At 35.8% G+C, this 27,769-nt stretch overlaps 6 protein-coding genes and 1 pseudogene across 6 annotated transcripts; 3 read left to right on the forward strand and 4 right to left on the reverse strand.

Moving 5' to 3' along the window:
• The first annotated feature begins 1,321 nt into the window (after positions 1-1,321).
• LOC140957082 (F-box/kelch-repeat protein At1g55270-like) lies at positions 1,322-4,689 on the forward strand. Its single transcript, XM_073414179.1, has 2 exons — positions 1,322-1,525; positions 3,079-4,689. Exons 1-2 carry the CDS (start codon positions 1,463-1,465, stop codon positions 4,318-4,320), a joined length of 1,305 nt encoding a protein of 434 aa, XP_073270280.1. The 5' UTR covers positions 1,322-1,462; the 3' UTR covers positions 4,321-4,689.
• A 62-nt stretch (positions 4,690-4,751) lies between these two features.
• Positions 4,752-5,970, reverse strand: LOC140957083 (uncharacterized). The gene is made up of 2 exons (XM_073414180.1): positions 5,449-5,970; positions 4,752-5,016 (listed from the first exon to the last, which is right to left on the reverse strand). Exons 1-2 carry the CDS (start codon positions 5,914-5,916, stop codon positions 4,972-4,974), a joined length of 513 nt encoding a protein of 170 aa, XP_073270281.1. The 5' UTR covers positions 5,917-5,970; the 3' UTR covers positions 4,752-4,971.
• Positions 5,971-7,885: 1,915 nt separating this feature from the next.
• Positions 7,886-13,639, forward strand: LOC140957327 (uncharacterized; annotated as a pseudogene).
• Positions 13,640-14,141: 502 nt separating this feature from the next.
• LOC140958092 (uncharacterized) lies at positions 14,142-17,279 on the reverse strand. The gene is made up of 4 exons (XM_073415489.1): positions 16,768-17,279; positions 16,573-16,635; positions 14,779-14,951; positions 14,142-14,467 (listed from the first exon to the last, which is right to left on the reverse strand). The coding sequence occupies exons 1-4, from the start codon at positions 17,105-17,107 to the stop codon at positions 14,273-14,275; spliced, it is 771 nt and encodes a 256-aa protein (XP_073271590.1). The 5' UTR covers positions 17,108-17,279; the 3' UTR covers positions 14,142-14,272.
• Positions 17,280-17,347: 68 nt separating this feature from the next.
• On the forward strand, positions 17,348-19,376 carry LOC140957166 (uncharacterized). The gene is made up of 2 exons (XM_073414297.1): positions 17,348-17,464; positions 17,549-19,376. Exons 1-2 carry the CDS (start codon positions 17,348-17,350, stop codon positions 19,043-19,045), a joined length of 1,614 nt encoding a protein of 537 aa, XP_073270398.1. The 3' UTR covers positions 19,046-19,376.
• Positions 19,377-19,871: 495 nt separating this feature from the next.
• On the reverse strand, positions 19,872-23,001 carry LOC140957771 (uncharacterized). The gene is made up of 4 exons (XM_073415153.1): positions 22,505-23,001; positions 22,310-22,372; positions 20,516-20,688; positions 19,872-20,204 (listed from the first exon to the last, which is right to left on the reverse strand). The coding sequence occupies exons 1-4, from the start codon at positions 22,842-22,844 to the stop codon at positions 20,010-20,012; spliced, it is 771 nt and encodes a 256-aa protein (XP_073271254.1). The 5' UTR covers positions 22,845-23,001; the 3' UTR covers positions 19,872-20,009.
• A 533-nt stretch (positions 23,002-23,534) lies between these two features.
• Positions 23,535-24,924, reverse strand: LOC140956702 (uncharacterized). The gene has a single exon (XM_073413552.1). It carries the CDS (start codon positions 24,807-24,809, stop codon positions 23,778-23,780), a length of 1,032 nt encoding a protein of 343 aa, XP_073269653.1. The 5' UTR covers positions 24,810-24,924; the 3' UTR covers positions 23,535-23,777.
• Between the last annotated feature and the right edge of the window lie 2,845 nt (positions 24,925-27,769).

Here is a 27,769-nt window from a genome sequence, read left to right on the forward strand (position 1 = left end):
CCAACAATTACATTAGCTCGTACACAAGGCTAATAACACAACCTCGTAAACTCTTATAAGATCGTCTCATGAGTTCAACACGACTCGATTCATGAATTTTTGTTATTTTTTATATTAAAAATATTATTTTTTGGTAAATATGTACCGAATTAACCTGTCATATAATACAAATCCGTGATACCGTCTCACGGATTTTTGAAATAGAGTTATATCAAGACTAAAAAAAATATGGAGTATTTATGCATATACTATTAAAAAACATAAACTAGATAGAGAACAAAAATATTAAATAAAAAATCAATGGCTATGTTAAAAAGGAAGCAGATCTTATCTTGGAAATTCCTAATGCAGCCAAAATCAATGTTCATTAAAGTGGTTTGTTGATCGATTTCTCAAATTAATTTTTTTTAGATGCAATTCTAAAGTGATTTAAAAACAATTAATTTCGAGCTACATATTTATTGTGGGGTTAGTTTATGCTACAACGAATGTGTATCTCATATTCTAATATTATTAGATCATGTGAGTCCTCATATTTTTACGAAAGATGACATAAATATTGATGATCTAAATACTAACATTTGATCATATCATAAAAAAATAATACTCCAAATATAACATATAATAAACGTTAATCAAATTCTGAAAAAAAAAATAGTTGGTAGAAAGTGAAATGTATCAGGAGTGGTGCATTGACATTTAATCACAATTTATGATGGAATTAATAATCATTAATCATGAATCATCCATCGTTAAAGTCTCATAATTTAGTTTTCCATGCAAAATTATATCTTAAAAAAATTCGGGTTTCACCTTCTTTCCTTAGTTTTTTATTTAAAATAAATTGTTAAATAAAATAATGTTTAATTTGGTCAAATTTACATATATATATTTTTTTATGAGGAGTCTATTTCTATGCAATGTTTTCTTCTTTTTTGGGCGTAGGGGTCCATTTAGGTAGAGACATTAATTCGTGGAGGTGGGCTGCTCTCTTTCATACTAATGGCAAAAATTTGTGTAAAATGGTATCACGGATCATATTTTGTGAGACGAATCTCACAGATAAGTGTATTATTTTTTATTGTGAATATAGATAGAATTGACCCGTCTCACAGATAAAGATTCGTGAGACCGTCTCACAAGAGACATATTCAATAACGTATTAATAACGTATAGCTTTGATATATTTTTTGTAAATCATTATTATTATCCGCTATAGTTGCATGCATGTGTCAAGTGTTTGTATAATTTTTTTTTACGTTTACTATTTTTTAGTTTGGAATTTTATTTTTTACTGTTACTTGTTTTATGAGTNAAGGGATCCGGAAAGAGAGCTCTTTCCGTGGCCTTGTGGGTTTTTCGTTTTCTGCATCAACTTTTGAGATATTCAGATTTCATTATTTTGGCTTCCGGGGTACGGTGATCTGTATTTACGAGAGAGAGGCGCATTTTCTGCATACCCATGGAGCAAATTATTGAGAGGTCTTCAAATGTACACAGGAATTTTAGAGCTCGAGCTCCACTGGTGAGACTCACAGCTTTTGATTTTTTAAATTTGTTTGATTTTGAAGATGCCCGGATGAGATTCTTGGTAAATGTGGTGTGTTATGTCGCTATATTCCTTGGTTTTATGATTAGAATTTGTTCTGGGTCTTTCTTTCTTCTTGAAGTTCACGTTGTTTTGATTTCCGTTTTCCAAATTATTATGGTATCCAGCTGAATTTATGTTCAAGATACCATTTTATGAATCTTTGACTTCTCGTTCATTTAGTTACCTGTTTATAAATGTTCTGCTTTTTCCCATTAATGGCTGTTCTTATCTACATTTTATATGATGGGTGCACATAGACTTGGATGCTTCTTCTATGGTGTTGCTGTGATTTCCTGACAAATTCATGGTTTGGAACCTGATGTACATCTTAACTTGGATCTGAATTCGTTGGGAAGTGGGAACACTAACAATTTGACAATTACTCCATTAATTTGATCTTGTAACTTAAAATTTCTTAGTGCTTGAATTCATCCTCGAATGAGATTTACTAAGCCGTTTTGTTTCCGGAAAATCAATTATGGTAATTAACCGGATGTGTTATTTGTCTCATGTTTGATAGTTAAGGTTATTTCAACTTATCATTTTTGGTCTTTAAGTGTTGGCCTTTACTTGATTCTACCTTATACATTTCACCATAAAATGTCTCATGTTCGATCTCCTAGCTTTCCTTCCAACTTTTATCTGGGTTCTTCTTCCCTTTTTGCATTTTTCTGGATGTTCCTGTTTATCTTACTGATAAGTGACGCTAAAATAGGCACCCAATCGGTTTTATATCCCAGTTCCATGAAGATGCACATGTTAGCTCAAGTATGTCAAACTTATTTGGCAGGATTTGCTGTTCTCTATGCCAAGTGAGCTCACAAACATGTGTAGTAAATAATTCAACAGTTGCCAACACCCCTAGTGGTTGAGTGACGCAAACCTGTCATATCTTTCCCCCAACATGGGAGAGGCATTGGTTCGAACCCAAGTATACATGCGCAAAACAAGAATGAATCCTTATGACTGGATCAGTCAAAGTTGTCCTTAGATAGCCTAGAGTGCACATTTAACTGTCATATCTTTAGCAATGTTGCTGTCTTCCAATTTCTGTCAGAATGTTTTTGGATGAAATGTATAACCGAAGTTGGCATATGAATTCCAATCATCATTGATAGGGATATTCAAACCGAACCGACTTTGCTAAAGTTCAATCTTTCTGAATCCCGAAATTTCTCCAGCTACAAAAGAGGCTGAAGCACGTGACTTAAATCTCATCTTTAAATGTATTTTTTTCCGCTATTTGGGTACGTTATGGGTATTGTGAGGAGATTCAGCTTCGAGGGTGATGCAACTATTTCAAAAGGTCAGATGCATAACTTGTTTCGGGCAGTTGGTAGGTATGTATATGGAATGGTGGGCTAATATTCGAGTGCAAAAGATGTGGTACAAATTAATGAACGTCAGAGTTCCTATTAATTATTTGTTGTTCCTGTTACAGTGCTGTTATTGCAACTTTGTGTCATCCTGACCAAGAAATGTTGCAGGTTGACTCGGTATCATGTTATTGCAAAGTCGACTCAGGGTTGATTGGGGCAGGAAAATTTGTTCCAGGATCTAAACTTTGTATCCAACCTGATATTAATCCTCGTTCACACAAGGCAAAAAACTCACGTAGGGAGAGGAGCAGGGTTCAGCCACCACTTCTACCTGGACTCCCTGATGATCTTGCAATTGCTTGTCTGATCCGAGTCCCTCGCATTGAACATAACAAGCTCCGCCTAGTTTGCAAGAGATGGAACAAGCTGTTGGCTGGAAATTTCTTTTACTCTCTGAGGAAGAGTCTTGGTATGGCTGAAGAATGGGTGTACGTAGTTAAAAGAGATCGTGATGGGCGCATCTCATGGCATGCTTTTGACCCAACCTACCAATTGTGGCAGCCGCTTCCGCCTGTTCCCGTGGAGTACAATGCGGCAGTTGGATTTGGCTGTGCTGTACTTAGTGGCTGCCACCTATATCTTTTCGGAGGAAAAGATCCACTAAAGGGCTCGATGAGACGGGTCATTTTTTATAGTGCTCGAACAAATAAATGGCACCGGGCACCTGACATGCTTCGTAAAAGGCACTTCTTTGGTTCTTGTGTCATCAACAAATGTCTTTATGTTGCAGGAGGAGAATGTGAAGGAATCCAGAGAACTCTACGTTCTGCTGAAGTATACGACCCAAACAGAAACAGGTGGAGTTTTATTGCTGATATGAGCACGGCAATGGTGCCGTTCATTGGGGTAGTTTATACCGGAAAATGGTTCTTAAAAGGTCTTGGACCACATAGGGAAGTTTTAAGTGAAGCTTATATCCCAGAAACGAATTCTTGGAGCCCGATTAACGATGGGATGGTTGCTGGTTGGCGAAACCCGAGTATCTCTATGAACGGTAAGCTTTATGCTTTAGATTGTCGAGATGGGTGCAGGCTAAGAGTGTACGATGAAGGCACACATTCTTGGCACCGATTCATTGACAGTAAGCTTCATTTGGGCAATTCTCGTGCTCTTGAGGCTGCTGCTCTTGTTCCTCTAAACGGAAAGCTTTGTATAATTCGAAACAATATGAGCATTAGCATGGTTGATGTGTCGAATCAGGATAAACAGGTGGAGAGCAACCCTAACATTTGGGAGAATATAGTGAGTAAAGGTCATTTCCGAACTTTGTTCACGAATTTGTGGTCTAGTATTGCTGGGAGAAGTGGATTGAAGAGCCACATTGTGCACTGTCAGGTGCTTCAAGCATGATTGTAGTATATTTCTCCAGTTTCATCATCTAAAGATACAGTACGGTCATCAAAATTGGATACCTACAGTTTTTTCACTCGAATTGTTGATTGAAAAACGCACTGATTCGAGTATGAAAAATGGAGCATTTAAAGGCTCGTGACCAAACGAGTCAAGAATCATGTCTGGTTCTGGTTCTAATCGGGTATCATGGGATCATATATTTTTTTACATGAGTACATTTTTGTTGTTTCAATCAATAGTCCGTTTATTGTTTTTCCGGGGTATTAGTATTATGATATTGGAGATCCTATCTTGTATATATAAGTGGTGTAGAAATTTGAGACAACATTAGACAAAATGTTATTCAAATACTTGATTCTTGCTTCACCTGCTCTTCTTGTGCACATTATCAGAACTTGATGTTTATTTAGATGGAATCATGAAATGCATGGTCAATTCGGCAGTTCGATGATTCTAATTCATTTATCTAAGCATAAGATGTTTCTCCACCTCCCTGTTACATGATCAAAACCTTAAGCTAAAGTACATATAGTTACAGGTACATTGGCACTCGTACAACTAGCAGTCAAGCTTGAAGACATAGTTCACACGTGGTAGCGGTTTGTTCAGCTTCTTCACAGCTTCACCAGCTATAAAATGTTGCCAACACTACTCAGCTAAAAGCATTGGTGCATAGTTTCTTGGAACTGGAAGCTGAGATTATCAAACGAACACCAAATGTTATTTTGCAAGATGAGATACAATACAAGAACAGTCACCACGTGAATGAAAGTTCTTTCATAATTTCACTCAATCCAATTTGTAAATGCTACAAAACAAAGGCATGAGATCCGAGATTCCCACACACAAAAATACACCACAACAAAGAGACGTAAAACTAACAAAGCATAGCTTATGTTTGTTCGATGCTCAACGTCATGACTAAGTTGATTACAACAATCAGATTACACAAAAACATATGCCGCGTTTCCTCAACCATAAACATCTACAACTCACTCGTTAGACACCCCAGAGAAACATCTAATCTCAACCTTGAACCAAAGAAGAGAAAATATGTTAGAAAATGAGCTGAACTGTTAAAAGATTTCAATAAACAGTAACAACTTACGGATTTTGATATTTTACCTGCTTTAAAGATAAGGCCTTATCTGTGCAAGTACGCACAGTTAAGAACTGACCCAAATCAAGCTTCTTGTTAAAGATTCCGACACTGAAATAAATACTATGAGAAGGAGGCAAGTCAACCTTGATCTCATCAACATTGAACCAGAAAAATAATCTTTGCACTTCAATACCCTTCAAATCAGTGATCGACCCGATACTCAACTTCCCGGTAATCTTCTTCTCATAATAAACCGTGTATTCGAACTTTATGTAACAGGATTTCTTTAAATTCACCTCAAAATTTCCATCTTGATCGAGCGTGTAGTTGGTGACAGAATCAGGCAAGAGGCCACTGGGGAGGCCGTATTTTGGGAGGAGTTCATACACCGTTGGTTCGGGATTTGATGCAGAGGTGAAAGATGAAGAACGGAAGATCAGGAGATGGAAAATGTAGCAGAAGATAAAGAATTTTTGGACTTTCGACTCCATTGATTTTTCTTGATGTGTGTGTGCCGTCACTTGTCGGTTTAAAGAAAAGGCCAAAACGTAGGGTAATTAATCTGGATATGTATATATTTTATTTATAATTTATAATAATAAAAATTTAGTGACATTTAATATAAATTTTTATAGAATTTTAAAAACTCAGGAGATATTCAAATTTAATTTATAGAGATATTCAAAATATCGGTAATAACTTTATGTAATTTTATTAAGTATAATAACTAAAGTTTAATGTACAACTATAAAATATAAAAAACACTCATTTTTATTTTTATTATTAGAAATAATATCAATATAAACACCGAGTAATTCATTCTTTTCTTCTTCATATGTTTTATTTTTTTTTTGGATTTTTAAAAAACATATAGATTTTTTCTTTTTAATAATAATTTAAAATCAAAATTATTAATATCGTTTATTTTATTTTTTGAGTTATAGTCACCAAAATTGGTGAAATTTTAAATTATATATTTTATAATTTTAATAAAATTTATCACACTACATAAATAAAAATTTATAATATTTTATTGACTTAAAATTTGAAAATAATAATAATATTATTAAATAAGTAAAAATTAGTTTTTTTTATTAACTATTATATAACATATAATGTTTAATTATTTTCTATAATTGTAATTAATATGCATCTTAATTTTAATCATAACTTAAAATTCAAGCATAAGATAGTGAATAAAATTTTTTATCCACTTGAATATATATCAAATGTGTGTGGGATTGATTTTTACATTAATATATTTTTAAAAATTTAAGAACGCATATATAATGATAATTATAATGAATTAAATATATTAAAATTTTATAAATCACATTAATTTCAAATATTTTAATATAATTATTCTCTATTTTCATATATAAATAATTGTCTTGTTTATTGTCAAAAACAAAATTGATATATTTTTTCATACATAAATTTACTTAAAATGAAAAAAAAAATTATTTCAAATTTGATTATTTATTAATATTGAAATTCGTTGTTATGTATTTAAAAAAATATTAATTAATTAAATAAACATGTTGAATTGTCATGAATAATTGAAAGTTAATTACAATAAATTTAGTACTCATTTATTTAATATTGATTTATTTATCGTATTTCGCACAAAACACATTTTGAAGATAAATATTTTTATAATATTTTTCTAAACAAAATTTAATGCAACAATACATCACCTATACGAGCTCTGACGTGAGCAGACACAACTTCGGTGTCGTTGTTTGCAAAATCGTCGAACAGTTTAGCATCGAGAGAACCCGTCGACAAATGCAGAAGACCTGTCAAGAAAATCATACAAATAAATCCAAACATGTACTAGATTCCGGCAGAACACAGAATTCAGTTTGTAGATTCTAATCGCGTACACTAGATACCCCGAAACTTAAAAAGAACTAATGTGCGGGAACTTGACAAAGTTCGGGCAAAGCGAGGACATGTGTGGCATTAATCTTGAGGCCAAGACATGAATCATTCCTATCTTTAACCAGTATAAGCATATACATCGCAGGTTATCGTGTACAAACTTGGCCGAGACTAGTGCAGCAGTCCCCTAAGGAACTTTGGCTTCACCACTCACATAGGGAAGGCACTTAGCAAGTCATTTGTGCATTCTTCTTTGTCTTTCTATGTATCGCTTGCTGCGAGTTTGAAACTCAACATCGGCAATATCCATGTGTGTACTACCGTTATTTCTTTTAGGTTGCATTTGGATTTATGGATTTCGATGTATTTTCTAGTATTAGAGAAGTGAGAACATGAACTTCAAATTCATTCATTGCATGTTTATATATTGTTTTTAATCATGTTGAATTTCAAGTTCACTTAACAATATAAACATCTGAAACAATATATATATATATATGGACAAATGAAAGTTGGAATTATCAGAATTATCAAGACATATAAATTAGACAAATAATTTTCTACATAGCTCTTAAAAATTGCAAATTTGCAACACCCCCCATTTCAGAGTAGGAAGGGGGGAAACCTAAATTAAGCTCTCAAAAGAAGGAAGAACCGATTTCCCCAAACTCGTGAAGGATCAGCGCAATAATTTACCCCGGAGCCCTTCAGGTACAACTGTAGGTGTAGGTGTAGGTGCAGATAAAGATTTGATTCCTGCATATGGTTTTACGCTTCTGATTGGTGAAATGATTTCTTTAGATTATAAAGCAACAAAGAAGTTGTTCTTTCTATAGTTTTATATATTCTTACGGAATGTTGATTGCCAAGGAGGATGAAAGAAAATATTGGAGTTCAAATGACTGATGTATCAACTGTATTTCCATGAATGTTCTTTTCTCTGATAAAAATCGGATGCCGTTTGTTATTAAATATTTAGCAGTTTTTGTTTCGATGCTGTGAATCCTTAAGCGCGAAGTTTTCTTTGTTTGAGGAGAACACAAAGAGAGATGGGTAATGTGTTCTCGTCAATGTTCTAAAATGCGCCTTAGGCGCCTAGGCGCTAGGCAGCAACCTACCGCACTGATAAGGCGCTAGGTGGCCAGCCTTGGGTTGTCCTGGGCCCGCCTAGGCCAGCCCAAGCGCGCCCAGACACCCTTACATGGGCCTGATTTGTTTTGAAAAAATTGTTAGGGGTTTGAACCACCAAAGTAATCGAGAAGCCTGACGAGAAATATCTACATCTCCCGTCTTGTGGAGCAGCAGCGATGTCTTTCTTCTACCTCTTTTTTCTTTCGGTTTTTTGCATTTCTTGATATATCAGTCTTTGCTACCTCAAGTAACTTGAAACAGATTTGAAGAATTTTCATCACTAAATCTAGTATCATTTTATTAAGCAACTTTCTCTAATTTTATCGTTATCTCAATCTCCTCGGTTCAGGTGAGTGTGAAAGTCCTTGGTATTTGCAGAAAAGCATGTAAGTTATTAGCATTGGTATTTTTCTTCTCGTTTTTTCCCTTTCGGCTAAGTTAAGTTTAAACCTTAAATTATTCTATTCAATTTTTAGCATTGGTATTTTCCTTCTCGTATTTTCCTTCCCCTGATGCTATCTTTGGATAGGCTAAGTTTAAACCTTAACTTATTCTATTCAATTTCTGAATCGTTGTTTCTAAATTCCATCTCTGCTGTCAGTGATACTAATTTGAACGCATTTTAAATTTGATGTTATTGTGTTGAAGTTCTAATATGTGATTTATTATGTTGATACCGAAGAGTCCGATTAGCGGCGCTGGTCTGGCGCCTAGCGAATTTTAGAACCTTGATTCTCGTTGTGACTTTGAAACCTGTGTTTTGTCTGGGAATTAGCTAAATTTGGAGATTAGCCCTTGGTTTACATGTCTTGATGTCCATGACAGTAATCACTGATTATTACAGGGAGTACTCCTAGACTTCAATTCCAAACCATTTGCTCCTGAAAGTAAAGTGATTGGTGGGAGCTCTTCTGGGTAAGATGGGAATAGAGGTTGAGAATACATCTGGCCCTATCCAGACCGTTACTATGACTCAATCATCTGCATCAACTAGTGGGCCAAAGACATCCATGTTCACAAAAAAACCAGGATTTGTTATCCCAAAAAACAAGTTATCTGGCTCACTTGTTCCTTTATTTCGGGGCGCGAAAAAGGTTGACGGTGATACACAGAATGAGGAAGCTTCTAATCGGGTTGAGAGAGAAACCAAATGGGGCCCTGATCTAACCCTGGATGCCACTGTTCGAAGAGGGAGAGCTTCGGCATATCAGGTATTTGGCTTTTCTCTTCTTTAGTATATGGCAGTCAGTAGGTTTTTTGTTCCCTGAGACTTGTGCTATTGTGTATATGTAAACATTTATACATGCAAATGTTTATTTTTTCCCATTTTGCAAGCCATAATATTATGTTATTGAAATATTGCTTGAGTAGGAGAATTTAGTTCATAGGATTGGGCTGAAGGCACATTGCCCCACAATAGGGTAGAATTTAATTGCTTTTATAGAAAAATAAGTATCTCTGTTCAAAATGGGTGAAATATGTTAGTATATTCTTTTGTAACAGCTTGGATTAACTTCACACATAGGGTTAAGTGATGCTATTTCTGCTTTTGTGGTGGTACACATTTTGGACAGGCTCGAATCAATCAAATATCACAGCAGCTGACCTTAGGGTCGCTGGCAATGGATGACAACCAAGACCCATTATCTACCTCTGAATTCGAGAAGTTATCGTATCATCAGCTTAGTCGGGAGGTGAGTTGACTTTTCAGAATGTTTTTTTTGGTTCTCTGTATTTTCTTGATCATTCATAGACTTAACTTTGGGATACGGATGATAGACATTGGAAATGCTGGAAGTTGAAAAGCGAGAAATTATCGGTATGTTGAAAACAGAATCCAAATGTCTGCACAACTTTTTTATTTTTCTTATGAAGTGACTCAGTTTGCTTATTCTGTTCTATTTTCAGGTGAATTGCTAAAGTTAAATCCAAGTTACAGGGCTCCTCCTGATTACAAACCTCTGTTAAAAGAGGCGAATATTCCAATTCCTGTGAGTAAATCTCTGCTTGGATTTGTTCTCCTCACCTGTGTATGGTTCATGTTATTATGATCACATTCAATCAGCACAAGCTGTATAAAAATGCTTGATTTATATATTTTTATGAATATTTTAATAAACAAAGACACTTCTTTCATAACAGATCATACGTGATCTCTGCAATGAAAAACAGTTTGCGAGATATTAGTGTTATGCCAATGTGTGAACGTCGTTGCCACCTTCTTAAGAATTGTGAAAAAACCAAAAGTATGTGACAAGAGTTTGCATGTGAAATGATGATAAGGTAGAATAACTGGGAAGAATGGGAATGTGAAAACCAGAAATACTTTATAAGTTATAACAGAGATGAATAAGCGAGTTTTTTTTAAATTGTGAAACAGGCCCAGAAAGTGGCAATGAGGTGTTAAGATAATGATGTGTGCCTGCTGAAATACAGAAAAACATTACGCATGATTGTGGAATTGTGCTGCATGAAAGAAGGCTTGGTTAGTGCATGAAAGCAGAGATAAATAATTCATAAAAGAGCATTCCTGTTGAATGTATTGTGTTCATGTAAAAAAAATTGTCCCATCTGTGGTCACTACAATTTGTTCAGACTGGATACATTTACATGCGGCATACTCTTCTCACGTAAAAATTGTCCCTTCTGTGGTCACTTCAATTTGTTCAGACTAGATACATTTATCTGTGACTTATTTTTCTTGCATTATTGAAGTGGGCTTGCCATCCTTGCATTTGATTTATAAATGTTGTGACGGTTCGTTATGAGAGCCTACCTATATCTCTGCGCAGATCAAAGAACATCCTGGGTACAATTTTATTGCTTTAATATTTTGCCCTGCAAATGATACTCAAAAGAGATTGGAAAAGGTATGTAATCTTTATTACTCTTTTGCGCCATTATGGGAGGTCTATTTGTTGACTTTTTCCATTGCACTAACTAAAATATGCTGTCATAAAAAATGATATTTTCTGCTTTCCTGGCTTACAAATCAGGAAACAGGAGCTAAAATACGAGTTTATGGCACAAAAGCGGATAAGGGAGGGAAGGTAAAAGGCTCCAGCAATATATTCCATCCATTCATGTCTTAATCTTGTCCGTATCATAACATCTTGCTCAATCCGGCTACTCATTTTTTCCCTGTATTATATAGTTTGAGGTTAGTGCTACCGATGCCAAAGAAACAGTCAGTTCTTATGAAGATCTGTATGTACATGTATCAGCTGACACATTTGAGAAAATTGATGCAGCTGTGGCTTTGATTGAATTGCTAATCACCCCGGTTTCGGTTAGTGCCAAGTACAAATTAAAATATTAAATCTACTTTGTACATTTGTTGTCATGCGCTAAATTACCGCTGCTTTTTTTTTTCAGGTGAACGCATTGTCTTCTTCAACGACATTGACCTCAATAGCTGATGTCAGTGTGATAGCTGATCCAATTCAAAGCATGCCGAGCTCATTTAAGGTGCCTCCACTGGTAAATCAGGGAATGGCTCAGCCATCTACAGGACCTTTACCAACTCGGACTCAAGGTGGCATGCCACAATATCCTCAGGCATGGTTTTCTGCAGGTCCAACTCAGATTCCATTGTTTCGAGAGTCTGGATTAGTCCCCCCAATAAATTATTCTGCACTATTATTTGGTAATCCCATCCAAGCAAATTCCACAAGCATGCCTTCGTTTTTTGGTCCTCCACCGGTTATACCTGCAAGCTTCAGTCTAGTTCCTCAAAATTCTTCCTTTGCTGCCTCCAGACCTCAACCACCCATTGCTTTACAGCCACCGCAAATACCAATGGCTCCATTGCTTGTTCGTTCTCAAGGTAATATTGCTATGGCTTCCCAGAATATGGCCATGTCTGTTGCTCCTCGGGTGATTATCCCTAACAACATGATATCACCTATACCTGCTCCAATCCAATCCGCTGGTGGAGCCCCTTTGAGCCATCCTATTGCTTCTTTATCTTATGGTTCTGCTCCACAACCCCAAAGGGGCTTCTCTCCGTTGCTTCCACCAATGGCATCTGAATCGGTATCTTCATCAATTGGACCAATGCAGCCTGCTATACCACCCGTAGCAATGCGTGCTCCATCCCCGAACATTATGTCTGGTTCAACACCTATTCCTTTCCCGGGAACATCTTCAGCATCATTTCTTCAACCTGGAATGAATAATTCTGTTTCTGCAGCAATTCCAAGACCTCAGCATGGCAGTTCTGCTGACTTCACGTTTCAGCCTCAACGCCCACAGAATACTCTCAGGTGTCTCTGCAAAGCAGTCAACCTGCAAACCATAATCTGGCACCCCCAATTCAGACTGGGCATTCACCTTTGACGCCACCATCTCCTTTGGTCAGGCCATTGATGAATAATATGAATCCTTATCAGGTTCAGAATTTCCCAAGAATTCAGGTCAGCCATCAGATGAATCAATCAAGACAACAGATTTCCACGGACTTAGTCGGGAGTCCAGCAGCCCCTCTTGTAACACCTAGAGGTCTGCCATTACTTGGTCACAACACCATGTCATCGGGTATATTCCAACATATGCAACCAAGAAACCTTGCTCCTCCTCACATTATTGGTAATCCTGCTGGTCCTTTTCCTCCCAGAGCAGCAAATCTGATAAATAGTATTCCGCAAAGTCATTCTCCAGGAGCAACCCCACACAGATTCCCTAGCCCACGCCCACATTTTGGTAACTATCCTGGTAAGCCATTTTCTGGTGGCACACAGGTAACATATGATCCTCTCTCACCTACTTCTGCGCCTCTCAACCCTCAGATGGGTGGTAATGCAGCCAAGTTACATAACGAAATTGATCCAGAGTACGAGGACCTGATGGCCTCCGTGGGAGTAAAGTGATTTGTTTTGTTATCCATTGTTGCAAAGTCTTTGGGGCATCGGTTGTGGCTTCCGCCAAATGATTTCTTCAGTAAATTTAGATGTTCTCAGGCTCAATATTGGATTGTACCATACAAGAGCTGCGATATTACTGTTGGTCTCTTGTAATTGTTGATTTCATGTCATTGAGTCGCATTCTTAGCGAGGTGTATCTACCAGCCAATGCCAAATGGAGAGAAGACTATATGATAATTCAAGGTCTGGAAACACAATTGGAAACTTGACGTCCAAAACAAGTTAAAAGTTCGTGTTGTATGTTGTGTATTTGGTAGGTTCAATTTTGACAGACGATACATGTGAATTCGGTATCTCAACCGAAAAAAGGAAAAGGAAAATGAAGAGTTACATGGTCTAGTTTTCGTGCATGTGGTAGCGACTGCAATAATTCCGATACAATTTTTAATATTATATATACGACTACTACATAAGTATGATCTCGTAAAAAGGGTCTGATCTCGTGTAAGTCGAAACAAGTTTATTATAAAAATACGATTAAAAACACAACACTTGATAAAATGAGAATAGGAAGGCTCGAATGAAGAGATAAATGTGAAATGCCACTCAATTTGCGAAGTCAAAGCTTCTTACGAAAAGCCTAAAGGAACTATGGAAGATATATATGCCCAAACGTGATACGATACATCTGCTACTTTAATTGAAACTCGAAAAACGTGATACGATACATCTGCTACTTTAATTGAAACTCGAAATCCAGCGCATCTAGATGCAAGCTTGTAAAACACTATTACTCGCAAAAGGGAAAGCACAGGCAGTCAAGATTCAAGCATGAAATATGAACCAACTTATCATGTGGTGGTTTAGTTTGGCATTTAAAGTGCACACGCACAAAACAAAGTTTGTACTCATGTAGCTGCTATGTACAAATGATAGGGTTGATACAATGTAAAAACTAGCCAAGATGTGATCAAACTGAAGGACCAGATCTGAGCACTCTTTCTAGTCTCTCAGCCTTTGCATAATCGTTTTCTGTGAGAGGACCGGCAGGAAAAGCTGAGATTTCCACCACTAAGTGTGGAGTCGGGAGCTCATCAAACAGAGCTCGCACATTGTTGCAACATACACTTTCCCCATGAGCGTTTTCCCGTCTGATTTGACATCCCTGGAGAAGAAAATATGACAACTGGAGGCAATGAATGGGGATTTCCAAACTAAAATCATTTTATAAAATGCAAGAAAAACACAAGTCGACAAAAATAACAGAATGTAGAGAAGGCTTCTTGCATTTTAGTGACTAAGAGCTCATTTGGTTGGACACGCTATTTAAAAAACATCTTTTCTGAAAAAAACAGAGAAGAAGTGCCTAGTTAGGCTTTTACTCACAAAAAAGCAACTCCAAATTCAAAGCCAAAATATATGGCTTTTAGGACTTATTTTTTTACTTATAGCCTAACCGATCTATAGTATGTATACCTTGTGGGATGTGGCATCTCTAAACTGGTCATCATCTGACAGCAAAGATGCGATGGCTTTAAGCATGCGTCTTCCTTCAGATTTAGAAGGTATTCTGTAATTGCGCCTAAGGGTACCCTTGGTCGTTGGATGCCATTTGCTCACTAATTTTCTCCTTGCAGCTGCCTCTTTTTCTGTATGGAGACTATATAATCAATAACTAATCTTTGGATATATCAATCTTAAAACATATGGAAAGTATTCCCATGTCCATGTAGCTCGAATAAGCTCGAATAAAAACGGACAGCTATCTGAATTTCAATCAGATGGAAGTCAACTTTTCCAATGACAAGAATATCATCATAAAGCAACCATAGTTTTGAAAATTCCTAAATCTCAAAATTTTCCTACCTACCAAAACAAAATTCAATGTTCAATTTTTTTTCAAATACTTCCACAGAAATCCCGAGGATATCCTGAAATTTTCCAAAAATTTTGCAGGAAAAAAATACAAGTCACTTAACAATTATTAAATAGATTAATTATGTTGGACTCGCAGTGGCTCTTAAAAAATATTGTAAAAAAAATTTTCCCATGATTTTTCAAAATCGAAATTTTATGATTCGAAATTCCATCGGCATTCAGAATGAAATATACATGTCAAAACTTGAGAAGACATGAAATTTGGAATAACATGACCAAATTTGCAAATTTTAGTCATTTAATTTTTAGGTAAAAAATTTCACGAAATTTTGAACATCAGTAGGAAATGTTGCAGAAAAAACTGAAAGTTGATTTTTGTCTCAATAGTTTAGGAAACCCGAAACTTTGGTCAAAATTTAAAACAATGCTTGAAAGCAACAAAGTTAAACCTGTCATGGAAAATTATGTAACAGACAGATAATACATATGATACATTTTTCCAGTGCCTCCAATTGAATTAACTTTAAAAGGTAATAAAACTTTGATCACTTTCTTTGTTTATTATTAATTTCTTTCAACTTTAAGTTTACTCCTTTTGGGTAGAAGAATGAATTTAATTATTTTCTGTTTCCCACAAACCATTTGCTTCGGTCATGTCACACCCAGAAAATTTCAGAATGGGTCGACAATGGATTAAGAAATCATATAATCTATAGCTTAAGCCCCAAAACTGAAACTAGAAAAAGTTGGTGCTTGTGTAGGAATCAGGAAGCAAACCATGAAAACATTAAAGGCCAAAATTTCTCTCCGTGAGAAAACAAATGTTTTCATATAGTAGAATGTAAAAGATCAGAAAATCACGGTCCGATAGCTATTTGAAAGCACAGTAAAAATGATCTGGCTTGAAATGACACTTTGCACAGCCTAGTTTGACATGATGAAAGAAACATTGAAGTGACTCAGGAATCCTAGATGCTATATGGATCCACTAAGTAAATATGGGAATAGCCAAAGTTTCCAATATTCACCCACAAAGAATAGAAATTGACCTTTTAAGAAAAACATGCTTCAAAAAACTGAATGAACAAGATAAACTATAAGAACTCTCCTGCTATCTAACACACTCAATTCTTTCAGCAAGGTACCTGAAGCAGTGAACTTAAGCATTACTGAAACCAAATTCCATTAACACAAATCCAGATGAAAAAAAAGATCAGAATGCAGCGAAGCTTAGACATTGTCGCAGCGGTAAAATCACAAATTAATGACACCGAAGTCAGCTGAATCATGAGTTTACAACTTGCTATCTATCCAGCAAACCTCTATTCCCCACATATAAAATTCAAAGGACAAGTAACAAGTAATTTTTTTTTAAAAAAAAGATACACTGACCTGGTTTGCTTAACGCCTGAAACCAATCATAGAACCCAAAATCGTCAGCTCCACTTTCCAAATCTACAAGAAACATTATATTAAATTTCCAGCTGACAAAAAAAACATTCCTTCGGGAGAAGGATCTATAGCAAGTAAGCAACTTCAATCTTTTATGTCTACCAATACTTAAAAATCTGGAAACAGATAGAGAACCTGAAATGAGTGGATTAGTGGGAGACCCAGCCAAACCAGCTTTCAAAAGAGCGTAGAAAATGCAAAGACGGCCAGCCCACAAAACCGGTGTCTCAAGCATAGTTGCACTTGGTGTTATTGCTCTGAAATAACCAATATGGCAACTGCTTCTTGATCTGTTTCCCACGTGAAACCATTTCCCTAGACGAGGAAGAAAGACGGTTTTCGGCAATGAAAAGCGTGGGTTTTGGGTGAGATTCTTGTCGGAGCTGCAGCAGTAGTGGCTGTGGCAGATGGTCGCCTGAAAAGGTGATGTGAGAGAGGAGGCACCAGTGGAGATGGCGCGGGTTTGCAGAAGCATTTCGGCGAGTACAGAAGAAACAGGGATGTTGGAAAATCTTGGATGAAATTCTTGTTTTCCTGATTTCCAATCCCCAGTATACTTTGATCCCAACGATCAGCTTTCAGCATCAGCTGCGATACGACGTCGTCTTCGGATCTTTTATTTTTTTTAATAATCATTTTAAACATACCTTACTCTAGTTCTCTCACAAGACAACCACATAAATAACTACATTAAAATAAAATGATAAAAATTTATATGAGACGGTCTTACGGATCGTATTTTGTGAGACGAATATCTTATTTAAGTTATTNCACATTTGAGAAAATTGATGCAGCTGTGGCTTTGATTGAATTGCTAATCACCCCGGTTTCGGTTAGTGCCAAGTACAAATTAAAATATTAAATCTACTTTGCACATTTGTTGTCATGCGTTAACTTACCGCTGCTTTTTTTTCAGGTGAACGCATTGTCTTCTTCAACGACATTGACCTCAATAGCTGATGTCAGTGTGATAGCTGATCCAATTCAAAGCATGCCGAGCTCATTTAAGGTGCCTCCACTGGTAAATCAGGGAATGGCTCAGCCATCTACAGGACCTTTACCAACTCGGACTCAAGGTGGCATGCCACAATATCCTCAGGCATGGTTTTCTGCAGGTCCAACTCAGATTCCATTGTTTCGAGAGTCTGGATTAGTCCCCCCAATAAATTATTCTGCACTATTATTTGGTAATCCCATCCAAGCAAATTCCACAAGCATGCCTTCGTTTTTTGGTCCTCCACCGGTTATACCTGCAAGCTTCAGTCTAGTTCCTCAAAATTCTTCCTTTGCTGCCTCCAGACCTCAACCACCCATTGCTTTACAGCCACCGCAAATACCAATGGCTCCATTGCTTGTTCGTTCTCAAGGTAATATTGTTATGGCTTCCCAGAATATGGCCATGTCTGTTGCTCCTCGGGTGATTATCCCTAACAACATGATATCACCTATACCTGCTGCAATCCAATCCACTGGTGGAGCCCCTTTGAGCCATCCTGTTGCTTCTTTATTTTATGGTTCTGCTCCACAACCCCAAAGGGGCTTCTCTCCGTTGCTTCCACCAATGGCATCTGAATCGGTATCTTCATCAATTGGACCAATGCAGCCTGCTATACCACCCGTAGCAATGCGTGCTCCATCCCCGAACATTATGTCTGGTTCAACACCTATTCCTTTCCCGGGAACATCTTCAGCATCATTTCTTCAACCTGGAATGAATAATTCTGTTTCTGCAGCAATTCCAAGACCTCAGCATGGCAGTTCTGCTGACTTCACGTTTCAGCCTCAACGCCCACAGAATACCTTCTCTCAGGTGTCTCTGCAAAGCAGTCAACCTGCAAACCATAATCTGGCACCCCCAATTCAGACTGGGCATTCACCTTTGACGCCACCATCTCCTTTGGTCAGGCCATTGATGAATAATATGAATCCTTATCAGGTTCAGAGTTTCCCAAGAATTCAGGTCAGCCATCAGATGAATCAACCAAGACAACAGATTTCCACGGACTTAGTCAGGAGTCCAGCAGCCCCTCTTGTAACACCTAGAGGTCTGCCATTACTTGGTCACAACACCATTTCATCCGGTATATTCCAACATATGCAACCAAGAAACCTTGCTCCTCTTCACATTATTGGTAATCCTGCTGGTCCTTTTCCTCCCAGAGCCGCAAATCTGATAAATAGCATTCCGCAAAGTCATTCTCCAGGAGCAACCCCACACAGATTCCCTAGCCCACGCCCACATTTTGGTAACTATCCTGGCAAGCCATTTCCTGGTGGCACACAGCTAACATATGATCCTTTCTCACCTACTTCTGCGCCTCTCAACCCTCAGATGGGTGGTAATGCAGCCAAGTTACATAACGAAATTGATCCAGAGTACGAGGACCTGATGGCCTCTGTGGGAGTAAAGTGATTTGTTTTGTTATCCATCGTTGCAAAGTCTTTGGGGCATTGGTTGTGGCTTCCGCCAAATGATTTCTTCAGTAAATTTGGATGTTCTCAGGCTCAATATTGGATTGTACCATACAAGAGCTGCGATATTACTGTTGGTCTCTTGTAATTGTTGATTTCATGTCATTGAGTCGCATTCTTAGCGAGGTGTATCTACCAGCCAATGCCAAATGGAGAGAAGACTATATGAAAATTCAAGGTCTGGAAACACAATTGGAAACTTGACGTCCAAAACAAGTTAAAAGTTCGTATTGTATGTTGTGTATTTGGTAGGTTCAATTTTGACAGACGATACATGTGAATTCGGTATCTCAACCGAAAAAAGGAAAAGGAAAATGAAGAGTTACATGGTCTAGTTTTCGTGCATGTGGTAGCGACTGCAATAATTCCGATACAATTTTTAATATTATATATACGACTACTACATAAGTATGATCTCGTAAAAAGGGACTGATCTCGTGTAAGTCGAAACAAGTTTATTATAAAAATACGATTAAAAACACAACACTTGATAAAATGAGAATAGGAAGGCTCGAATGAAGAGATAAATGTGAAATGCCACTCAATTTGCGAAGTCAAAGCTTCTTACGAAAAGCCTAAAGGAACTATGGAAGATATATATGCCCAAACGTGATACGATACATCTGCTACTTTAATTGAAACTCGAAAAACGTGATACGATACATCTGCTACTTTAATTGAAACTCGAAATCCAGCGCATCTAGATGCAAGCTTGTAAAACACTATTACTCGCAAAAGGGAAAGCACAGGCAGTCAAGATTCAAGCATGAAATACGAACCAACTTATCATGTGGTGGTTTAGTTTGGCATTTAAAGTGCACACGCACAAAACAAAGTTTGTACTCATGTAGCTGCTATGTACAAATGATAGGGTTGATACAATGTAAAAACTAGCCAAGATGTGATCAAACTGAAGGACCAGATCTGAGCACTCTTTCTAGTCTCTCAGCCTTTGCATAATCGTTTTCTGTGAGAGGACCGGCAGGAAAAGCTGAGATTTCCACCACTAAGTGTGGAGTCGGGAGCTCATCAAACAGAGCTCGCACATTGTTGCAACATACACTTTCCCCATGAGCGTTTTCCCGTCTGATTTGACATCCCTGGAGAAGAAAATATGACAACTGGAGGCAATGAATGGGGATTTCCAAACTAAAATCATTTTATAAAATGCAAGAAAAACACAAGTCGACAAAAATAACAGAATGTAGAGAAGGCTTCTTGCATTTTAGTGACTAAGAGCTCATTTGGTTGGACACGCTATTTAAAAAACATCTTTTCTGAAAAAAACAGAGAAGAAGTGCCTAGTTAGGCTTTTACTCACAAAAAAGCAACTCCAAATTCAAAGCCAAAATATATGGCTTTTAGGACTTATTTTTTTACTTATAGCCTAACCGATCTATAGTATGTATACCTTGTGGGATGTGGCATCTCTAAACTGGTCATCATCTGACAGCAAAGATGCGATGGCTTTAAGCAGGCGTCTTCCTTCAGATTTAGAAGGTATTCTGTAATTGCGCCTAAGGGTACCCTTGGTCGTTGGATGCCATTTGCTCACTAATTTTCTCCTTGCAGCTGCCTCTTTTTCTGTATGGAGACTATATAATCAATAACTAATCTTTGGATATATCAATCTTAAAACATATGGAAAGTATTCCCATGTCCATGTAGCTCGAATAAGCTCGAATAAAAACGGACAGCTATCTGAATTTCAATCAGATGGAAGTCAACTTTTCCAATGACAAGAATATCATCATAAAGCAACCATAGTTTTGAAAATTCCTAAATCTCAAAATTTTCCTACCTACCAAAACAAAATTCAATGTTCAATTTTTTTTCAAATACTTCCACAGAAATCCCGAGGATATCCTGAAATTTTCCAAAAATTTTGCAGGAAAAAAATACAAGTCACTTAACAATTATTAAATAGATTAATTATGTTGGACTTGCAGTGGCTCTTAAAAAATATTGTAAAAAAAATTTTCCCATGATTTTTCAAAATCGAAATTTTATGATTCAAAATTCCATCAGAATTCAGAATGAAATATACATATCAAAACTTGAGAAGACATGAAATTTGGAATAACATGACCAAATTTGCAAATTATAGTCATTTAATTTTTCAGTAAAAAATTTCACGAAATTTTGAACATCAGTAGGAAATGTTGCAGAAAAAACTGAAAGTTGATTTTTGTCTCAATAGTTTAGGAAACCCGAAACTTTGGTCAAAATTTAAAACAATGCTTGAAAGCAACAAAGTTAAACCTGTCATGGAAAATTATGTAACAGACAGATAATACATATGATACATTTTTCCAGTGCCTCCAATTGAATTAACTTTAAAAGGTAATAAAACTTTGATCACTTTCTTTGTTTATTATTAATTTCTTTCAACTTTAAGTTTACTCCTTTTGGGTAGAAGAATGAATTTAATTATTTTCTGTTTCCCACAAACCATTTGCTTCGGTCATGTCACACCCAGAAAATTTCAGAATGGGTCGACAATGGATTAAGAAATCATATAATCTATAGCTTAAGCCCCAAAACTGAAACTAGAAAAAGTTGGTGCTTGTGTAGGAATCAGGAAGCAAACCATGAAAACATTAAAGGCCAAAATTTCTCTCCGTGAGAAAACAAATGTTTTCATATAGTAGAATGTAAAAGATCAGAAAATCACGGTCCGATAGCTATTTGAAAGCACAGTAAAAATGATCTGGCTTGAAATGACACTTTGCACAGCCTAGTTTGACATGATGAAAGAAACATTGAAGTGACTCAGGAATCCTAGATGCTATATGGATCCACTAAGTAAATATGGGAATAGCCAAAGTTTCCAATATTCACCCACAAAGAATAGAAATTGACCTTTTAAGAAAAACATGCTTCAAAAAACTGAATGAACAAGATAAACTATAAGAACTCTCCTGCTATCTAACACACTCAATTCTTTCAGCAAGGTACCTGAAGCAGTGAACTTAAGCATTACTGAAACCAAATTCCATTAACACAAATCCAGATGAAAAAAAAGATCAGAATGCAGCGAAGCTTAGACATTGTCGCAGCGGTAAAATCACAAATTAATGACACCGAAGTCAGCTGAATCATGAGTTTACAACTTGCTATCTATCCAGCAAACCTCTATTCCCCACATATAAAATTCAAAGGACAAGTAACAAGTAATTTTTTTTTAAAAAAAAGATACACTGACCTGGTTTGCTTAACGCCTGAAACCAATCATAGAACCCAAAATCGTCAGCTCCACTTTCCAAATCTACAAGAAACATTATATTAAATTTCCAGCTGACAAAAAAAACATTCCTTCGGGAGAAGGATCTATAGCAAGTAAGCAACTTCAATCTTTTATGTCTACCAATACTTAAAAATCTGGAAACAGATAGAGAACCTGAAATGAGTGGATTAGTGGGAGACCCAGCCAAACCAGCTTTCAAAAGAGCGTAGAAAATGCAAAGACGGCCAGCCCACAAAACCGGTGTCTCAAGCATAGTTGCACATGGTGTTATTGCTCTGAAATAACCAATATGGCAACTGCTTCTTGATCTGTTTCCCACGTGAAACCATTTCCCTAGACGAGGAAGAAAGACGGTTTTCGGCAATGAAAAGCGTGGGTTTTGGGTGAGATTCTTGTCGGAGCTGCAGCAGTAGTGGCTGTGGCAGATGGTCGCCTGAAAAGGTGATGTGAGAGAGGAGGCACCAGTGGAGATGGCGCGGGTTTGCAGAAGCATTTCGGCGAGTACAGAAGAAACAGGGATGTTGGAAAATCTTGGATGAAATTCTTGTTTTCCTGATTTCCAATCCCCAGTATACTTTGATCCCAACGATCAGCTTTCAGCATCAGCTGCGATACGACGTCGTCTTCGGATCTTTTATTTTTTTTAATAATCATTTTAAACATACCTTACTCTAGTTCTCTCACAAGACAACCACATAAATAACTACATTAAAATAAAATGATAAAAATTTATATGAGACGGTCTTACGGATCGTATTTTGTGAGACGAATATCTTATTTAAGTTATTCATGAAAAAGTATTACTTTTTATACTAAAAGTATTACTTTTTATTGTGAATATCGGTAGGGTTGATCTGTCTCACAGATAAAGATTCGTGAGACCGTTTCACAAAAGAACTATTCAAATAAAATTACGTGACTCCGATAAACTTTACCACATATAATAGCATAAAAACACTTAATTTATTATTATTATTATTATTATTATTATTATTATTATTATTACTATTATATATATATAGTGACTTTCATTTCATAGTGGATTATATATATATGTTGCCAAAGTTATTCCCAAAGTTTGAAGGCTTCTTATCCACTATGAAATGAAAGTCACTGTTGCTGTCCCCACCCGACAAGTGCAATCAAAGAGATTATTAAACATTATCTTATCTCCATTGTTCACTTCTTCTTCTTCTTTATTTGAAAGAAAGACTTATAATTAAATTTATGTGTACATACACTGACACATATACCAATCACATTGTATAAACGTGTGTACAAATTTGTGGCTTGTTGTCACACTGTCCTTACACATTCCCAAGGGGCTAATTAACCCCAACACTACACTCAATCAAACAAAGTGAATATCTAATCTACTTTTTTACACACAATTAAACCTAACCATCTTTGCAAATCGATGAGCGAGCTACCTTTCCATGTCCATAGAGTCTAATAGCCTTCCAATTTGTAGAAAACTCTTAGACTCACCAATCTTGTCGTTTCCATCTTTTTGTGCCTCGACATCATCGTTTTCATCTTCCTCTGGCACGGAATACTCAAAATCAACCTTGTTCTGGTACAGCTTGATCATGATAAGATAAAGGGTCACGATGAAAATTGTCATCCCTATCACGTAGAAACTAAATTGAATGTTGACCAACGATTTGGCACGTTCTAGAGCCTTTTCGTCTTGGCACCGGACCACGTCGTGACCTTCCTCCAAGTTTATGAAGCAACCTTTAGGTATTAGACTAGGGGTCCATAACATGTACCCGATTACCACGAGCCAAACACCCTGGAACATAATACTAGCAGACCTCACGAAGCTATTCAAGAAACTTTGGGGATAACTAATGCCTAAAAGAGTGGTGGAAAGTGAGATAAAGATCGCAATTTGAAGAAGCCAGTGGTATTGGCCCTCAACCCCCATGTGATCCGAGGAGTGGAGATGGAAGAGGAGGAGTTGCTGCCCGAAAGCCACCGCACCTAGCAGATTGGTGAGTCCGTATTGAGCCGGGGGGTCGAGTTTATCTAGCACGATTGAGAGAAACGCATAGGTGAAAAAAGTTAAGGAGATATTCGAATGTTCGAAGTTGTGGAGATGGTTAGAGGGGATAGTTCCATCGGGGTCGAGGGGCTGATGGCGATCCGGCCCTATGAAGAGTTCCATTGCTATAGACATGGAGCTTCCAATCATGATCAAGTAGAGCTCAAGATACTTGATTCTTGAAGTGGGAAACCATGGTGAAGACCTGTAGGATTTCGGGTTTACGGCATGGAGTTTGATGTGATTGAAAACATGCCATAATCCGATGATTAAAAAGCCAAATCCAGGTGCCACATGCCCGATGAAACTACCCATTTTTTGTTTATAAGGAGCAGTTTTTTTGTTTTTGAAAGTTAGGTGCGAAGGAAAATTGGTAGTGGATGGGTTTTTATATAATGACGGGGGAAACATGAAATCTGTGGTCTAGATGCTTGTAAAGGACTGCTTTTCGATTTTTTTTTTTAAAAAAATTCTGAAAGAGTTCTCTATCTTTTGTTTGCTTGGATAGCAAGAATATGAGATCGAGAAGAGTTGACCAAATACCGATTCTATAATTGAGTAGTACGGTTTCACGAATATTTATCTGTGAGACGGATCAATCTTATCGATATTCACAATAAAAAGTAATACTCTTAGCATAAAAAGTAATATTTTTTCATAAATGGCCTAAATAAGAGATCTGTCTCACAAAATACGACTTGTGAGACCGTCTCACACAATTTTTTACCTCTATAATTTAGGTGTCTCGCTATGAAATGTATTTTTATCTTTCATTTGGATTTTAACCAAACGACAAGGAGAACTAAACGAAAAGTAATACAAAATATCATCGTTTACACCAACCGAACCTTTAATGAATACATTACATATAACGCAAACTTTGTTTCATATCCATGAATTTTGAAACAATTAGAAGATTTAGATTCTACCAATCATACAAAAAGTGACAGTTTACAAGGATGGGTCATGCCACGGCATCAGCACTCATTTATGGAAGATTACATTTAATGTGATACAGTCTCACATATCTTTATTCTTGAGACGAATCAATCATATTCATATTTACGATAAAAATAAAATAAAATTTTTTTATCACAACATTAACCCATAGAAACTTATCACATGAGTTTTTTTTTTTTTAAATACCGTGATTTTTTAGAAAGCACGTCACCGTCATCTCCTTTCTCATTAATTTCTTATATTATTTTACGGACACTCCATCATTTTTTAAATCATTTACTTCCAAACAACGGATGAAATGATGAAGATGTGGACGCTATCGGAATTAAAAATTAATTAATTAAGGCATTAATTAAATAATTAATAAATTTTAATTTGATTTGCGTTTCGACTAATGATTTTTTTATTAATAAGTCCATCGAGTAGTGGCAACACATTAGATATACGTTAGCAACCTTCATCGTTGAGAAAATTTATGGAAATGGTGCCTTTTTTTTTTTTTAAGAAAATGGTTGGCTTAATTATATTATTAAGATATACTTGCTAAATTATAAAGATATTGATTGATAATTAAGAGAGAAATACTTTAATTTAAACTTGTATACCCTCGTAAAGTTTTATAATTTTTTTGCTCGAATCTGAAATATCTAATTGTCGGATAAAATCATATATGAATAAGACCTTTGTCTAATATTGTGCTTAGACGAAAGAATTTCAAATCCATGAATTTCAACGAGCATAAATTCAAAATTCATTTCTTGTATGTTTATATAATATTTTATGTTAATTAGAAAGAATTTCAAGTTCACATAATAATGATATTATGTGAAATTCATTTTACTTTATATAACTAACGTGAAAATAAATAAAATATTAATTTAATATTTGATAAATTCAATAAAATTATGATCAAAATCTATGAATTTCAAATCTATCATCTCAAATACGACCTAAAATATTGAATCTTCGAACCAACATTAAATTGATTTTCCATGAATTAATTATTTGTTAGACAATGTGATTTCAGGAGTATTTATTTATATGCACTGCAAATTTTCCAAGAATGGTTACTTTTGATGCAAATTTTCCAAGAATGGCGTCACTGCTTACATCACTGGATTACTCTTAATAATTCCTGGCTGCTTAATGTTTAGTCAAGTCAAATGTGACGGAGGTGTCAATTAAGAGGGGTTAATTCAATTTATATTTATACTTCAAAATAATATTTTTGATATAAAAAATAATATTTTTAAATAAATTATTTCAAATCGAAGATCTATCTCATAAAATTGATATTTGAAATAATGTTAGAGTAGTTTTTGTCACTATTATATCATTAAACTCATAAGATTTTGTTTCACATTTAGTTAGAAATCAACCAACCTGTTTTTGGATTTCTCAAAAGTAATAATCTTCTCAACCTTAACAAAAAAAAAACTTTTAATTTCTATTTTTTTCCCCTATATTCCCCATCTTTTCGTGGGACAGCGAACCTAATCATCAGAAAATTTTCTATAAAAAAAAATAATAAAATTGAAACATGACTAAAATGCAACAAATACAATGCACACAAGTCAATTATTGAATGGTCGCAAAAGGGAATAGGTTCGGGCAGGCTAATTGGTAAAATAAAGACAAATTCATTAAAATTTATCATTCTTTAACACGACATCATGAATTAATTAACACGTCTTAATTAAAGCGACAGATAGAAAAACTCTTAATCAATAAGATCAACTTTCTTTGTTTTTTTTTTATTTAAAAAAAAAAAAAACTCATTCATGTATTTAGTAAATTTTAATATAAAATTAGAATTGAGACATCTTTTGACGGCACGCAACATGCATGTACGATGATTTTGTGTAAGTGGGTTTAGTAGGACAAAGCGGACCTGGGATTCTGACCAATGAATAAAATTTACAATATGTTTTGAATATCCATTAGGAAATGATTCATATATATGATAATCCAGGTGAAATTTAAAATATATTTCATAGGATACATGTGTCATGTAACGACTTCACATTGTAGCACGAGCACATTAATTTTCACAATAATTTAAATTTACTTGTTTCGTTTCACGAATGAATAAAAATCAGTGAGATTGTCTCGATTGACCTATTCCTTCTTTGGTTAGTCTTTATTTTTATAACACATTATCAACACAATTTTTAAAGTTGCTTTTTTATGTGCATATTTAAATTTTTCTTTATTGCTTATTGATGAATATATGATTTTTAATATGGATTGTTTTATATTTTGATCTTCTGACAATAATTATGTTTATTGGATGCCAGATAATGAAATTCATCTATTGATTCTATAGGCATAGAAATATAATCAAAGAGAAAAATGATGAATCAACGCAAAATCGTGCGAAAGCTATGGTGTTTTTTCTCAACACCTTCATG

This window comes from Primulina huaijiensis, chromosome 14 (genome assembly GCF_012295235.1).
Source record: "Primulina huaijiensis isolate GDHJ02 chromosome 14, ASM1229523v2, whole genome shotgun sequence".
In the NCBI taxonomy this organism is placed as follows: domain Eukaryota; kingdom Viridiplantae; phylum Streptophyta; class Magnoliopsida; order Lamiales; family Gesneriaceae; genus Primulina; species Primulina huaijiensis.

Coding starts and splice junctions, on each gene's coding strand:
- LOC140957082 (XM_073414179.1), top strand. CDS start 1,463: ATGGAGCAAATTATTGAGAGGTCTTCAAATGTACACAGGAATTTTAGA. Junction 1,526..3,078: donor TTAGAGCTCGAGCTCCACTG/GTGAGACTCACA, acceptor GAAATGTTGCAG/GTTGACTCGGTATCATGTTA.
- LOC140957771 (XM_073415153.1), bottom strand. CDS start 22,844: ATGCTTCTGCAAACCCGCGCCATCTCCACTGGTGCCTCCTCTCTCACA. Junction 20,689..22,309: donor TCAGGCGTTAAGCAAACCAG/GTCAGTGTATCT, acceptor GTCTCCATACAG/AAAAAGAGGCAGCTGCAAGG. Junction 20,205..20,515: donor GAGATGCCACATCCCACAAG/GTATACATACTA, acceptor TTTCTTCTCCAG/GGATGTCAAATCAGACGGGA.
- LOC140957083 (XM_073414180.1), bottom strand. CDS start 5,916: ATGGAGTCGAAAGTCCAAAAATTCTTTATCTTCTGCTACATTTTCCAT. Junction 5,017..5,448: donor AGGCCTTATCTTTAAAGCAG/GTAAAATATCAA, acceptor TGATAATCTCAG/CTTCCAGTTCCAAGAAACTA.
- LOC140958092 (XM_073415489.1), bottom strand. CDS start 17,107: ATGCTTCTGCAAACCCGCGCCATCTCCACTGGTGCCTCCTCTCTCACA. Junction 14,952..16,572: donor TCAGGCGTTAAGCAAACCAG/GTCAGTGTATCT, acceptor GTCTCCATACAG/AAAAAGAGGCAGCTGCAAGG. Junction 14,468..14,778: donor GAGATGCCACATCCCACAAG/GTATACATACTA, acceptor TTTCTTCTCCAG/GGATGTCAAATCAGACGGGA.
- LOC140956702 (XM_073413552.1), bottom strand. CDS start 24,809: ATGTTTCCCCCGTCATTATATAAAAACCCATCCACTACCAATTTTCCT.